General features: G+C 38.9%; 1 protein-coding gene across 4 annotated transcripts in view; it reads right to left on the reverse strand.

Annotated features, from left to right (window-relative positions):
- ARHGAP18 (Rho GTPase activating protein 18) overlaps nucleotides 1-16,204 on the reverse strand; it is a 64,531-nt gene that overhangs the window by 32,857 nt on the left and 15,470 nt on the right. For all 4 annotated transcript variants that reach the window (XM_061990655.1, XM_061990654.1, XM_061990656.1 and 1 more), the window contains exons 2-3: nucleotides 3,773-3,972; nucleotides 1,268-1,503 (exon numbers count right to left, since the gene is read on the reverse strand). In XM_061990655.1, the coding sequence (XP_061846639.1) occupies nucleotides 1,268-1,503; nucleotides 3,773-3,950 (414 nt within the window). In that variant the 5' untranslated portion in view covers nucleotides 3,951-3,972. The remainder of the gene's footprint in view (nucleotides 1-1,267; nucleotides 1,504-3,772; nucleotides 3,973-16,204) is intronic.

Raw genomic sequence — 16,204 nt, forward strand, 5'->3', positions numbered from 1 at the left:
GAGACAATGAAGTCTAGTGAACACTGTGACGTGTGATTTTTAAACATTAGAGTGCATAGCTTAAATACATGGACATGAGTGTTTCTTGTGCTTTAATGAAATAACATATTTGATAGGGAAATTATACTGCTTTAAGAGACACGCTGTTTTACCTAAATTGCTCTGCTACTAGATCTTGTAATTTTTAGGTGCAGACAATTCCATACCAGATCCCAGAAAGCTTTTATGAAGTTAATATCGCTTCTGCAACCATGGGAAAAGCGGAACAGTGAAAGGGAAGTTGCTCCTCCAGAACACACATTTGAGCTTACAAACCTGCCCCCGAACATTTAACTTAACATGAAAGGAGTTGCTGAAGTAGAGGAAGCTGTTGGGGGAATGAGGAAGTTAACTCCCCTCAAAATTCACCATACTATCCACCAATGCTACCATTGCACTGAACGGCAGCAGCAGCAAGAACCAGGGCCAGGGCTGAGGTCAAGTACACTAGCTCTGCACTTCCACCAGGTCAGAGTCTTCTTATGTCTGAAGATCTCACTGCTTTTGGGAGAGCGGACAAAACACACACACTTCTCCACAGGAGAGGAATTCTAATCATAGTTTCCATTTTCCACCTTCCCCTTTCCTGCATATGGGAGAGGAACTCTCCCTTTTGATACGCCAGGAGAGGAAATCTGTCAGACCAACTTCACACATACAATTTAATGACAATTTCAACACAGCCTGGGTGTCAGTTTAGAGTCTAAACCCCAAGTTGACAAGCAGAAAGACTTTGCCAAAATAGAGGAGAACAGGTTGATGTCCCTTTCTATTTTTCTTTTTTTATTATTTAAAAAAAACCTTATATTTTACCACCAGTAAGATGTACCTGCCCACCCCCTATGTGGCAGACTTTGGAGGATGGCTCCAGGGCACTACCAGACAAAGATAAAAATGGGCTTTTCGTAGTTCTTTGGGTGACTGTTGTAATGAGTTTTGTGCCTGTGCTAAAATTCTTTCAAATCATTATCTTGACCATGGAGTGGTTGTTTTATTCACAACCTTTAAGTAATACAAGGTCAATATACATACTTCTTCTACATACTGAAACTGTTTAAGGGAATGTCAAGTCTGGATCAAGGCTTTTCACATAAATTCAGGAAAAATATCCCTTGGGAATCAGTGAAAAGTTGGACACAAATCTTCAGGAAATATCCCTTTTGTGACGGTGCATCCCTTTCTCCCTCCTCTCTGCCAGGATCAAACAAAACAATACACAAGTACTTACATTTTCCTTTGAGTCGTTTTGTAGCCTGAAGATATCTCTGACATCAGGAATGTGGTGCTGCTTGTTTTTTTTCCTCATGGTTTGTGTGACAGTCTCTACTCGCTTTTCTACTGCTGCCTTCTGGGTCCTTGTCAGTGTGGACAGAAACACCTCACTTTCTAGGGAGTCACCAGAGCTCTCACCAAATAGATTTGACAGACCTGCCTCCTTCAGCCATTCTTCTTCCAGTTCTCCCTCTGAGCAAGGAGAACAAAAAAGTATAAACATTAGCTTTTGCATACTGTTAAGCACCATGGATGAAATGATGTGATACAGTTAATCCAGATCACAGGGAAAGTACTAAGGGCATTCACAATTAAGAACAATTACTTACACTATCATGACTTGGAAGAAAGCTACTGTTTCTAAAGAGCTTCAAAGGGGTTAACATGATATCATAGCTTTTAGACTAGTTAATCCAATACAGACTGCTATGGGGCAATCTTTATAATAATCTACAGCACTTCTATTAAATCATATTCCATTTTATAAACCTATCTAGCTAAAAATGCATATGGGGAAGTCTGAAAGCCTCTGATCACTGCTGCTTCAATGCTTTTTACTTCAATCCTCAATCTTTTTAGCGCCCTTACTGACACGATTCCACCTACTTTTCTTGATCCATTAACCCTACAGCCCTCCACTACCTCAATTTAATGAAGGACAAATCAGGCTATACAGGAGTCACCTTAATGCTATTTTTTTTAATCAGATCTTATGACATGGTCTCCAGCCTGCTGACAGCCCACAAAATAATTGTTGCTTTGGTCTTACAGCTGATAAGGCATCCTTTAGTGACAGATCACTGCACATGAAAGAAGAGAAAGCTATTAAATACCAATGGCAAAACTTCTGCTTCTGAAATCAGTACCTAGTGATACTTTCTTTAAAACATTTAAGTTCTGTCTGTACCAGTCAAGCTTGTGCTGAATGCCAACAACCCTATCAAAGGTTCAAGCAACATTTCCGCTATCAGATATGTAAAAGCACCCCAAAGTTGGCATGCCAACTTCAGTATTGCCCACAGTGACAAGTACACATCCAAGTGGGCACCTGAATATTAACAGTGTTCAGGAAACCAACACAAAATTTCAAGTACAAATTTTGCTATTGCCATGCAATCAAATCCTGAGCCTCTGACAAAACTCTCTTGACTTTGTTATTAGGGCTGGAAAGAAGGGCTATGCATTCCCCAGAACAAAGTATATCTCATCTGTTCTCTGCCTTGCCTTTGCATGGCTGCGTCTCAAGCGAGCCCATGCCCAAGCAGGCCCATCAACCAGGAGCAGTCTCCCACACATTCAGAAGTACTCGTACCCAAACAAGGTACTGCACAATCGGCAAGGTGTGGGGCACAGCAACATCTGCTCAAGCTGATCAAATCCACTGTGCGGACACATTTGGGTTTCATGCCAACTGGCTTGAGCTGAAGCACTAACTAGGGGGAAAAGGCTATATATAAATAAAAAAGGAAATGGTGGGGTTTGGAGTCTAGAGCCTGAAGGCATACCCCAGCTCACCGATGCTGCTAAGACAAGAGGTCCATGCACTACAGAACCATGGGCTCTGCTGCTCTGGAGAAAGTCTTACAGCTCTGTCACATGCCCCGCTCCCTGGGCACACAGGCTTGGAGCCTTGGCCATGTTGCTACCCTCTTCAGAGCACTTGTAAATAACGGTGATGTTTCAAAACACCTAGGGAGGCAGCAGTGCAAATCCCTTTGAAAGCTAATGGAGCACACTCTTCTCACTCACACAGAGGCCAAACCAAACTGCAAATTTCATCATTTTAATATACTGAGACTGTAGGCCTCTTATAAGAATGAGAGTGAGGCAGATGCTTCAATACTAAAAAATATTTTTTGAGTGAAGAGTGGAATTAAGGACGCTACTCCTCTTTTGTATGACAGGACAAGAAAAATTAAGAAATTGCCCAAGTTCATCTAACATCATGCCCTCAGGAGGGGCCCACAATTAATGCTTCTGAGAAACAAAAATAATACAGCTGAACAGTCACAACAGTTACAAGCGTAGAAAGTTACTCACTAAACTTAAACCGGTTAATCATTGTCTTGTCTTCTAAAGCTTGAGGTTTCTATCCACAATAGCTACAATAACGAACAACATACACAAAGAGCGAAAGGGTAAGTTAGTTTAACAGTAAACTGCAAATAAAGCTTCAATTGTTGTCATTTGCAAGTACAGGCACCTTTCTGTGGTTCTGCAAATACCATTTAAAGGAAAACCAGCCTTTCCCTTATCTCTGATACATCTCTTCTTCGGGGCAGTTCCTGTTTCTGATGATACACATGAGAGAGAACAGAATATTCAAAGTGGATGTTCAGCAGACTGATCTCCTTTTTTGATTTGTGTTTGGTGGGTGCCATCTCTTGAAACTTCAAGACTTAAAAAGAAAAATCCCTAAATCGGCAAACCGATAATCATGCACAAGAATAGATTTCATTACCATCTGGCTCTTTGACTACGAGTGCTACTTGTTCCTCATGATTATTTCCTCTGGTTTCATGGATGTTTTCAAGTTCTTTCCAGTAGTCATCCATAGACAGTGCATCCAAGGAGTCCTGAGACCCTGAACGGTCAATCGATGCTCCATCAGGGGTCTTCTTGGAATGGTCATGGTTCATTGTATACTGTCCAGATCGACGGCTGTAAACATAAACCAAAAAGCAATTCTTGTTTAGCAGTTTAAGACACAGGATGTATTAGTATCTGTGAAAGTAGCTGGTGGTGAATTGTATCATATGAAAACAAACTACTCTCAACAAGCAAACCACATTTCTGCTACTCTTGCCTCCCAGTCTGGAATGGCACAAGAGTCTGCACATTAAAGAGGAAATAATGAACGCAAATTCTAGTAATCCTAGTCATACCAGACCTCTAATTCAACTCTCTGACAACAGTCAGCTCCACAAACTTCATGGTATGTATCTTATCCACCATTCATAAAGAATTTTTCAAAAGCGCCTTCCTGCCCAAGTAAATACTCGCAGCTTGGTAGCACTCTCTTTCTCTTTGCTATTCTAGTATCTATAATATTAATCACAGCTGTGAAAGGACAAAGTAGAATTACAGTTTGTTGAGTAAACTCGTTGAGTCCAAACATTTAATATGAAGGCCAATATTTGTTTCTATCTTGCTTCCTTTTTGACTGAAAGCTTACCATTTTTACAGTCTGATGTTACCAGTTTTTGGTCCACTCTGACAAACATATGTTGCTAAGGCTTTCAAAATAGATTTTTCCTCTTAAGTACAGGTGTGACTAGAAAAAGCAAACCAACAAGTTGAATCCTCTAGGTCTCATCTTGACCTGATTAAGTAATTGGCAAAAATTACCAATGACCTAGCAAAGAATTCTTCTTAAAAAGTGCAAAGGTTACAATGATCTCATTGCATTTACAAGTCACCCTTACAGCTGAATATACCAAATCAAAACCAAAATACTGATTCACAGTATTGGTGGATGGCATGAGTAGCAACCTTACCTAACTTCAGAGCTGGCCCTACTTTGAGTGCAAGGTAGATTGGAAAAGATGATCTCCAGTGGTCATTTCTAAATTAAGTTGTTCTACTATTATGTCAGACTATCAAAATTCTTCCTAGTTTTAAGGAAAAGTTCTTTTCAGGAACAGATTCAGATGTCTTTTATGTCTGAATTTGCCTCCATATTCTCAAAAAGAAAGCATGGTTTGGGGTTAAGTAATAAATATCACTTATTTCAAGAGAAAAACACATCAAAAGATCATGCATTGTGGATTTATCACAAGGTAAATGCACTAATTTATGTCTTACTTTTCCACTTGGCTGACTTTGCAAGTTTATCGAGAATTAAAACAAAAGCACCTCGTCCTTACATTTTTATCTTGAGACAACTGACGCTTGTTAGCTGCCCCTAAGTAAAAAAGCCATACCTTTCTCTATGAAGATAAGCCCCTTGTGTGTCCAAGCCACAAATCCTTTCACACCATATGTGCTTGATTCTATGATAAGAAATACTAACTATATGGACTTTGCCTTTAAAGGTAAAGAACCTTATGGAAGCACTATGAGTTTCTACCCGCCCTACCTCTCTGTTCCAGGTACAAGTTAATAAATGACAGTGAATTCACAAGCTAATATGCACCCTAACACCATTCCTTAACCTGCCCATATTCAAAAACCCAGGGAAATATATATCCAGGAGTATCGCTCTTCTGCACTAATGGCAATAACAAGAAAGTGCTGGCATTGCATATTACCCAATAAAGACGATTTCTTCATGTAGCTACCTCAAATCTTAAACTTCTCAACCAGTGTGTCCCATGCATGACCTGTGCTGCTTGTGAATCCAACACTAATCCCTGCAGAAAGACATTCGTGGAGCTGTATCGCAAGTGTCCCCAGTGCCAACACCAGTGCTGAGCATGGTTGAAGCACGATGGGCTTCCCAGCCCTTGTCCAGGCTTTCCTCCTTCTTTCTGAAGGAGCAGACTGTGTCCCTCTCACAAACAGACACTGCACACTTGAACTGCAGCCTGAGTGAGGTCAGATTTCAGCTTATCATCATTGCAGAGCTGCTCAGTAGCTCTTTGGTGGCCTTTTACCCCTGCAACAACCTGCTCTTGCTGACCCACCTGAGCTGAAATTTAACCACTACAGCACACTATACAAAAGATAAAACCAACAGATAGAATACGTTAAAAGTGTGCACTTTGGAGGGCTCTGGCAGGATGAGGTGCGATAAGCTGCAGCAGGTCGTGACTCTGTGCCATGCTTCCAGGGCAGTGCTCCTCCGGTCCTTCCGAAAAATGCCAGCTTGTTACCTTCCCCAGACTAAGTCCTGTATCAAGTAAGTCTGTGTCCTGAAATGCACAGCTGATAATCAGCATAGAGCACTCAGGGCCATTTTCAGAGTCCCGTGAGCATTTGCTGTATGTTAAAAGCACTCCATTAACTCTGAGACTGCATCCTACCCTTCAATCATCAATGCAGGGCTGCTCTACTCGAACAAACATAAGCTGGTTTTCTCATAAGGCTCTTCCCAGCCTGACCTTTCCACCTCTCATTAATGAATCAATATAGCAGCTCCCAACTCTGAGTGGGCAGTTAACATCACTTCTCACAAAAGCCCTCAGAGAGGGACACAACCAACCAGGGGAAACTTCCTAGAAATAGTCACGCAAAAACCTCACTGGTCTGCTGTGAATCTCTCCTTCAAAATCCATGTTGCCTTAGGCCCATTCACTGATGGCAGCACCAGCAGCACTCGGGCTCTCCAGGAGCCAAGGCCACAGACCAATGCCATCCACTCCTGCTCCACTCACTGATTTCTTATCTTCCTTCCTGAGACTCCAGCAACTCAGTTTCTGTTTGTACTGCAAACCCTTTCAAAACCATCTGCATTCACCTACACCCACATTTCTAAGGGCTAGGAAAGAGGCTCAGGCTAGGAGTAAAGAACTGCTAAAACTTCAGCCAACAGAGCAGGTCAGACATATTTTCACTTCACTTGGTGCAATGTTTCTTGCTTGCATACTCCACCAGAGAAAGATGACAGTAAGCAGCATTTCTTGCACAATCCATGTTGCAGTGACTCCAGGTATCTTCATCCCTGTCCCTTCTGTGTGCACAGAAGCACAAACAAGAAAGACCCTTGGGGTATAATGAAAAGCCTTGGTACTATAGAGTTGGTGTAGATAAGAAAAGAAACATTATTTTAAAAATTCAAAGCACAGGAAAAATAATCTGCTGACAAGACCATGGAGATTTCTGCTGTAATCTTCTACTGAATTTGATCCTTCTTCAAACATATGTTTTAGCAAGCCCTAGTTGGATATCACATGGTAAAAACACATAGGTGGGACTAAGTTAAGGCCAAGAAAAATCAGAAAGGAAGGGAAAGGCAATCAATTTTAGTAATAATATTCAAAGGAACCTGGAAGAGATGGATGTTTTTCAATATAATTCATCTCACACTCACAGAAAGACTCCTAAACCTCCCAATCTTTAAAAAGTATTTTAAATACCTCACATTTCAAGCTTTAAATTTTGTAGATGACTGCTTTTCAACAAAGTATCAGTAGGAAATATGCACAGTTTATCACCAAAAAATGCCATTACTGTGGTTGCAGAAAATTCATTACTTCTCCAGCATGTTCTTAATTTTTTATGTGTTCAGTTTTTTCTATTTCAGATTTGGAAAATGCAGCTTCTTTTCAAAAATGTCTTCAAGGAAATCTCTTTTCTTCCTACAGAAAATACAAGCTACTAATAACATACTCTTTTAGCATTCCAGATTACTAAATATAAGTTTACTCTCCAGTAGGTTTCCCCCACTCTAGAAAACTATTAAGATCCTCACTGACAACACTCAAACTCTATTAAAATCTAACATGTTTTCTTAATCATTAGTAAATAGTTTACTCTTCAAATAGCTTTGCAAAGAGCAACGCAATACTCTCCCTTCCAAATTACAGAGTCAGCTCTGATCTCTGCCTGTTTATCTCAGTACAAAACTGAGCCCCCAGCTACAAAACCCATTCTTCAGTAGAGTTATTCTAGTCTCTACCACAGTTAATCTTGTCTCACCCACCAGAGGTGTATTTATTTATTAGAAACATCAAGGATGCAAGAGGACGCACTCCAGCTCTTCCAGAAGGAAGCCATTAAAAGCAATTCTTGTAATGAACACCATTCGTTACATTTAGAAGGAAAGAAACCAGATTTGGGTTATTTCACAAAGCACTGATGAGCTCCAGATTGTAGCTAGTACTTAAAGGGGAAGAACTGTGCACAAATATTTTCTTCAGCATTTCCTTTTGTCAAAACCTCCTTTTTCAGCCTGTAAGAAAATATGATTCTTCACACTAATCACTGGTTTACACCGTAATAACAATGTGCTTTTTTCCAGGTTCTGTCAGACTGATTTTTATTTCACCAACAGTCACTTTATACTACTGCAGTTGTCTTTATTGCCTATTTTGTTTCCTGTGAAATCTGAATCTCCCTGTCTGTTCCAGTGCCTTTTTAGTGGTTCATATCTGATATCTGTCCTGTGTAAACTACAGCAGCTAGAGATTAATCAGTTAATAAGGTGCACTTTCACTAGCATTTCAGATAAATTCAGTTCGCACAAAGCTAATTTTGCCTTTAATTCCCGAGTGAGAAAAATTGAAGGACTATATTGTTTTAAAATAGTGAGTGCAGAGAAAAATCTAATCTTTGTCATTTCTATAGTGCTAGTCACTAATTTTAGATACTAATATAATCTTTCTGCATTGCTATGCAAACATAATTATGTAGTATCCTTATATACTATATATCTGGGTATGCATGTATTAGACATGTAAATATACTGAAAGGCAGAAATACTAAATGCAAGGATCTTCATGGTCATAAAAACTAGGGAATATAAATACACTGTTGAACCAAATATAATACATTAATATTGCAGAAATAGAAGTGGACTTCCTCTAACAGGATTACTGCAAAAGAGCTCATTGACTACAGGAAATTAATTCACGTAAGTAATTTAAAGTTTGTACAAAGACTAACTAGATCTAAACAACCAAAAAATGCCCATAGGTACTGTGGCCCATTCTGAAAACCTTTTACTGAGCAATCACATCCTCAAGATGCTGTGCTCTTAAATGTAAATACAGGACTTCTCAAGCTCCTTGAAATCTAAACAACTAAAAAGATAAGCAGAGGAAATCAGTGTAGTCTCCTGTCCTGCTTCTCAGCCTTCAGGAGCTACAGAAGTGTGGGAATAAGTAAAGCTCCTCACACCAAAGCTCCCCACGTCCCTCAACTCTCTCAAGAAGCCAAGTAGCACAGCAAGGTGGAAAGACCTCTTAACTGAGTTAACTGAGAAAGCTCTAATCTAATAGCTACAACAGTTGCCTGGTTTGAGATCCCTGTTCTTGTCTGGGACACTGGTGTGGGAAGTGATCGCCAGAGACTCCTATAGCCATGGAACCTACCAAATCTTTCCCATGTTTCTAATCAAAGCTGCATCTCAAAGATCAGACATGGAGATAACGCAAGGCCTTGATTCCAAAGATGTTAAATTAAGAATTTTTATTACCAAATCACTTATTCTAGTGATTTCAACTTCATGTTTAAGAAATTTCTTTCTATCACACTACCTGCACAGTGTATCGTATTTGGTATACAGTACTATAGTATATAGTATATACTATACACTATATACTATATACAATGCGGTGTATACTGCGCAGTGTACAGTATTTGGCTGTACAGCCTTCAGCATCTTTCAAAGTCCTCCCTTAAGAAAAAAATCAAATTGTAATTGCTGTGCACATCAAAGCAGGTTGTCCAAAAGTAACTGGATTTTGCATAAAGCCACAGAGTAGTGACATCATCTAACTGAAATTTAATAATATTTTTTTAAACAGAAATGACTGTTTATACAGTTTAATATATTAAACAAAAAAAAATTATATTTCCTTGATATCTAAAATCTTCTGTCAAACAAAAGCCAGTTTCACTAGCTTTGAGGTAAACCTTCAGCAATACCTACCAAGACCCAAGTCTGGATATTTGGTGTCCAAAACAATGAAAAAAATATTTCTCAACCCTCTTTGTAACTGCTTTGTAACTTTTAGAAGGCATTGGAGAAATTTTAGTCTGTGCTTGTATTTCTTCATTTTATTTTAACTCCTAAATTTTGTCACTTGTTGCAATAATTGCCTCCTTTCCTTTCTATCTTTTCTATCTATTCTTTCCATGACTGAATACAAACTCTCCTGCAACTCATTACAAGAGAGTCACAAAGGACATGCAAAGACAACAGTAACAAATCAACATAATTTCCATTACTTTTGGTGAACTGACAGTTTTTACACTCCTTCTTTCCCATCTTGAAGAGTTTTATTTTGGCTGTTCTGTGACCTTATGAGACATTTTGAATGTCAATTGCAAACAAACTTGCCCAAATTCCCCTTAAGCTCAAAAAAAGCCAGAGAAGTAGGAACTAAGCAAACCTCTATTCTCCTTCCAAAGACACAGAACAAAGTGATTGCAAAGAGGGTATAAAACAGTGCTCACTTTCTAAATGAGCATTAAAAAAGGCTGAGCAAAGAGAATCAGGTCTCTTAGGATTTTTTCTAATACCATCAGCTGCTGTTAATACCTGCTCAAAACTGCTCTAGAGATTAACAACAACAACCAAAAAAAAAGAAAAAGAAAATGACCAAACCAAAACACTCAGAACATATAAACTGGTATTTTAAACCCTTCCACAAACAATAAATACAAAATAGGCCAAACACTGCAAGACTATAAATCTAAAAAGTATATATATACATATACACTGTACTCCTTCCAGCCACATCCTTACTATTATTTATATAACATTTTTTACCTCAGTGAACATAGATTTTCCTCCTTTTCCAATCTCAACCTGTCACTGAAGAAAAAAGGAAGGAAAGCTTCACCATGATACAGACCTAACATTCTAATCCACTGTACCAGAACTGGGAGATCCCAGATACAATGCCAAAGCCTAATCTGCCTGAACTATACGCAGTACTTCTAAGAAGATTAAAATATTTCATCACCATTTCCTTTAATAGAACCTCATGGTCCTACACAGCCATCTAGACTCGGTTCATTTTCTATTTCAGATAGATAAATTATAATTACAACAAAGTGAATATATAAACACCCTATCTAAAATGATGGTATAGACCATTGGCAACTTTGTATGACTGATGATGTAAAATTATTATCAAAGAAAGTGTTAGAAATATTACATATGTACTTTGAATATATGCAAAAAGGGTTATCTGATATGCTATCCCGGGTTATTTCAAGCTAAACATGATCTGTTTAGAGAAAGGACAACTGGAGCCATGAAGCCTGCTGCCCACAAAACGACTGCACCAGTTTTTGCTTTTGGGAGGACAGATGCCTTCCAGAGTCGAGCTGTCCAACTGAGTGCATGCTTTTAGCTTATTCTCCAACTATAAAACATAAAAGCCTGATTATTTCTTTTAGTAAAAGGTGGGTCTCACAGACTTTTATTTGGATCTTTAAACAAAACACGATGTACTATCAGACTTGCGACAAAATTATCACAATCAACCGAGAAGTAGCATCAAATGTCCTGCCATTCTGACCATTTTATTACCCATTTCACTTGAATAAGGACTCTCAAAGACTTTGAAAATACATTCCTATTTTTTGCCCAAGCACAGAAATTTCTGATTCAAAAGAAAGAGAAGTAGCTCTTTCTGAGAGAGCAAAATCCACCAGAAGGGAAAACAATGAAATAAAAGAACCTTGGTGATCTATACAGGTACAATCACACAACAGCACCACATTTCAAGCAGGTTTGCAACTCCCTCAAACTTTGGGAAGGGTTGAAAATGCTTACAGACACCCAAGCATATTTCCCTTCTGTAAAACCCTAATTGTGTTTCAAGCTCTAGTCTTAAATAAAATATACTGCCCAAAGCTAGGAAAGTAAGGAAAGGAATGGCCTCACTCAAATCTCCTTTGTCACATTTTTGGCTCTGACCCTTGCTCAGTTGATGTACCTTTCTCATTCCTTCCAAATGCCTTCTACCTCACCTGGCTTCACATGGTCACAGTTGTTTTCCAGTTTTGACTCTTTTCACTCTCTCTAATCCATATCAATGAAAAAAAGTATGCAAAATATGTTCTCTGTAAGAACTCTCATGTTGCTTACTGGGAAAATATTTGAATACATCATACACATTTTAAAAGTAGGTTTTTTGTGTAATCTTCTAAGAGAACCACTGGAACTAATCTTATTCCAAAGAAGAGAATAAAGCCTGTGTGCAATTACTTCAGGCTCTACAAATATCAAAGAGAATAAATCAGGAAGTGAAATAGATACAGTATTTGTAATTCCATTATTGAGAGGCACCAAGAGGAAAGATTTAAATAATTTATTTTTCTTTTCACAGTGGAAAAAAATACACATGGCAACAAAGCCTGATTTAAGCTATCCTGGCAAATACCGAGACCATCTAGTGAAGTACAGTTACAGCCATGAAATGGTACCAAAGTCACTTCTGTGCCTCTAAAATCAATTAGCTTTCTGAAAGCATTAGCTCTTCCCATGTTAAAGGGTCTATTAGTTAAACCTATAACCCTGTTACTTGAAATATAAGGCCTACAGCACAGTTTAGTAATTTTGTTTATGCTTGAAGGAAATTGGCATGCATTCATAGTCAATTAATTACAGCACAATCCTTACATTTAGAACAAATCACAAATGAGTTTGTATGAGCATTCCCAAACAGTAAGTAGGCAAATCTGTGCACCAGTCTAAAGATGTTTTGTAAGGAAATTGTTTTAATTGTTCAAACAAACCAACAACAAAGACCCAGTAAGACAAAGTAAATAAAGGTGCTCTCAGAGAAGCTGAATGAGAGAGGGAGATGAGGAAGCCAAAAGGCTGTGGAAAGCAGCATGCCCAACGCAGGCCAGAACCGACGCCAGCAAGCTGAGGGATACACTGAGGGATATGGATCTCTTCAGAAGGAAAGAGATGCTTTCAAGAAGCGTCCCTAAAGTCAAGGGGATAACAGAGAAGGCCTTGAGGTCACTGCAAAGGATGGACCATCTAAGTTTAATTCACACTTAGCATGAGGAAGGAGGTGTTTACTTCAGAAGTGGTGGCTGGGATTTCAGCTGCTCTCAGCAGAGCTAAGACCACAACATTGCATATGCCTGCACACATACATACATGGACAAACCTTCTACCTCTAGCAGAAGCCAAGTAGAGATGTCACAACAGACACTGAAGCAATGCAGATCTGCCCTGATGCAGCTGTTTCCTTCTCATCCCCTTCCTACAGACCACAGAAAGAAGGCAGTCCATTATCACCTAGCAAAACAATTGAGATTGGGTGCTGCTTTCAGTCACAATTCTTTTTATCTTCAAGAGCAACTGCTGAAACCATAAGCCTGTGCAATAGCTCTTTTCCTACAAAATTCCTTCTTCTAAACAAATCTTCCTGGGAAATACCTGTTCCTGGGGTGTAACAACTGAACTGTCTGTAGCCCTCTCTGTTACCTATGCTAACAAGCACTTCCAAAGGCTTGGTATCCTATGACCCAGAAGGAACCTCACTAAAAACAAAATTACATTAATATATTCCCTCCCACCTCACATTTCTGGTAGTGTTTGAATGTCAGTAGACAACCAAACAAGCAGGAAGCAACTGGAAACCACAGATTCTCTCCTCCTTTCTCCTCCCTCACTACCACCTATAAATATGTCCCTTCACATATAAATTAAATATACAGATTTACAGCTACCTATTTGAATATATTGATGCACTCCTGTGAAAGTCTGGAAACTAGTGGTACCTCCGACATAAGCATCTGGTCTGTAATTTAAGACCTCCAGCTGCTCTGTTGTTTTATCTTCACAGCTTAGAAAAAATTCCACAGGGGCAGAAAGTTGGAGGTGACATCAAGGAAGGAATATGTTTTCTGATGTGTCAGGTTCTAGAGGAGTGATGGATATAGGAAGCCAGATTACCCACAGTAATTAAGCGGCTCCCAGAGTCTATGTCTCACTTGATAGCTTGTCAGCCATCACTAAAAGCCTACTGTAGCATTCACTACTATGCTACCTGCCCACAAGGTTTGAGCATCAGGACTTGAATATAAAACCAAAATGTCAATGGAAAGGATTTAAAAGAGCTTTTGTTCTGTTCTAGGAGAGGGGAAAAACAAAGAGACCACAATACAAACCAAACAATAGGGGGAAAACCAGAAAAGAAACAGTGGAGAGTAAGAAAAAGGAAACAAAATATGTAAATTACACACCCGTCATTTAATAGGAACAACTGCTCAAAATGAAAAACAAATCCTAAAAAAAATTCCACGTATTTTATTATTAGTTGATCATGATTTTCCACACGTAATCCTTGTTTCTCATTTCTGCTAACAGCATTACTTTTTTTTTGTTCTTTACTCTTATATCTGATTCTTTTTCTGGCATAAGCAGTCTACTTCGCATGTGGGTACATGGGCAGTAGGTTCATCAGAACATAATCATGGAAGACTGTTGTCATAACATAAGGCAGCAAGAGGTAATGATCAAGACTAGTCAGAAAGGTAAGGCCGACAGTCACTGCTTGCTCTGCAGCTGAAAAATATGGGAAAAATGTGGGAAAAAACCCCCAAAATTACAGAAATAGAAGTCCAAAAGAACTCTCATCAAAATATTTTAAGTTACACTCATTAAAAAGAGGACACACACAGGGACTACAAGAATTCTGTGATTTAAATAATAAATACTACTAGTAAGTTCAGTCTATTTTGGAAGACATTAATCGGCTATATAAAGCAACATCAATATGTCTTTTAAAAATTATTGCATCACTAATATTAGCCATAACTCTTACTCTGCATTCCCAAACAAAACACTTCAGTGGAGAGTTAATTGCCAGCAAAAAAAATGCACGTAACAATTACATTGTACTCTTCTAAGTTTGCCCATGTGTCTAGAGGTTAAAACCCTGAAAATTCAACTTCAGATATATTGCTTTGTGTAGGCAGGGTAAAAATAGCACTTACTCAAAACACTAAGTAGCTATGATTACAGACCTCAGTAATGACTAAGGAAAGTGAAATACAATGCTTCACATATAACACATGAAACCTGAAACAAGGCACAATCCATATACAGATGTCTCTATAAATACAAATTCATATTTTCACTTGCTGTACCTACACCACTGTGTACAGAACAAGAGCAACATTATGCACTCTTCAGTATTACTATCTGTGATTTTTAGTTACAGGATCAAACTCCTCATGTTAGAAATCTGTACTTCCCGCTATGAGATGAATCTTCTTCAAATTAATACCATATGGTTTTATACAGCATCATCTGTACACAGGGAAAAAAATGCTGCATGCAATATTAAGTCACATATGAAAACTCTATTTTAATTAATTTGAAAACATCATCCAATAACTGTGACCTAAACCGACAATTTGGGAGGATGGGGAGGGAGGAAGGAAAGACCGCCTGAATGGGCAGACACTTCTAGGCAGCAAAAGGAAAGAGGTGTGAGGCAAGCCAGAGCAGAAGCTGCAGGGGGCCCCACAAGTCTCTCGCCTCCAGCTCCCAGACTGCACTGTCCAACCACTCTGTCCCATCTCTAGCTCTCATATCACCTCGCTACAATGGGTTTCCAGCTCTGAAACACTCCCTAATGCACCCCAAAAATTAGAGAACGAGCACATACCAAGAGTGCTGGGGAGGCAACATCAGGACTGAACATCTGTGGGCCTGATGCGAGTGACAAAAGTATCCTTTGAGTTCAAGCAGGGTGCCACAGTTGAGCCCCTTCTTACCAAAAGTATTAAAGGCCATCTTAACATTTTGTGCACCAAAAATGCACATTTGCAATCTTTTCTTTGGATACAATAAATATTTGATTGTGTAAGTAGTCAGTTCTGTCTCAGAGGATAAAAAATAATTTGTCAAAATAAGTCACCAGGACAAAGCCCGTACAAGTGCTGACAGATTGACACAGAAATGGAAACAAACTTGTCAGCATCAAAAGGGTTTAAAACCTACAGGGTAAGTCAAAAGAGCAATGGCAAAGGAATTATAAACTCTGGAACAGAATATTTACAACACATTTTAACATAAAGACAAAAAAGAGACTTTCAAAGCCAGACAAATGCCTGTATACCTGAATTATACCATTTTCTCAATTCTCTAAATGCAAAACCACTGCATGTACTTCACAGCTTTGGACATCCTTGTTGGGTGTTTTTACCAGAGGTGCTCAAATTTCCCTCCTCTCTGAAAGTCAGGAAGGTCCAATAAGGAATTCAGGGATATTTTTATTGACACTGCCCTCTAGGCAACAGACCTCAT

This window comes from Colius striatus, chromosome 2 (assembly GCF_028858725.1).
Source record: "Colius striatus isolate bColStr4 chromosome 2, bColStr4.1.hap1, whole genome shotgun sequence".
NCBI classification, from domain to species: domain Eukaryota; kingdom Metazoa; phylum Chordata; class Aves; order Coliiformes; family Coliidae; genus Colius; species Colius striatus.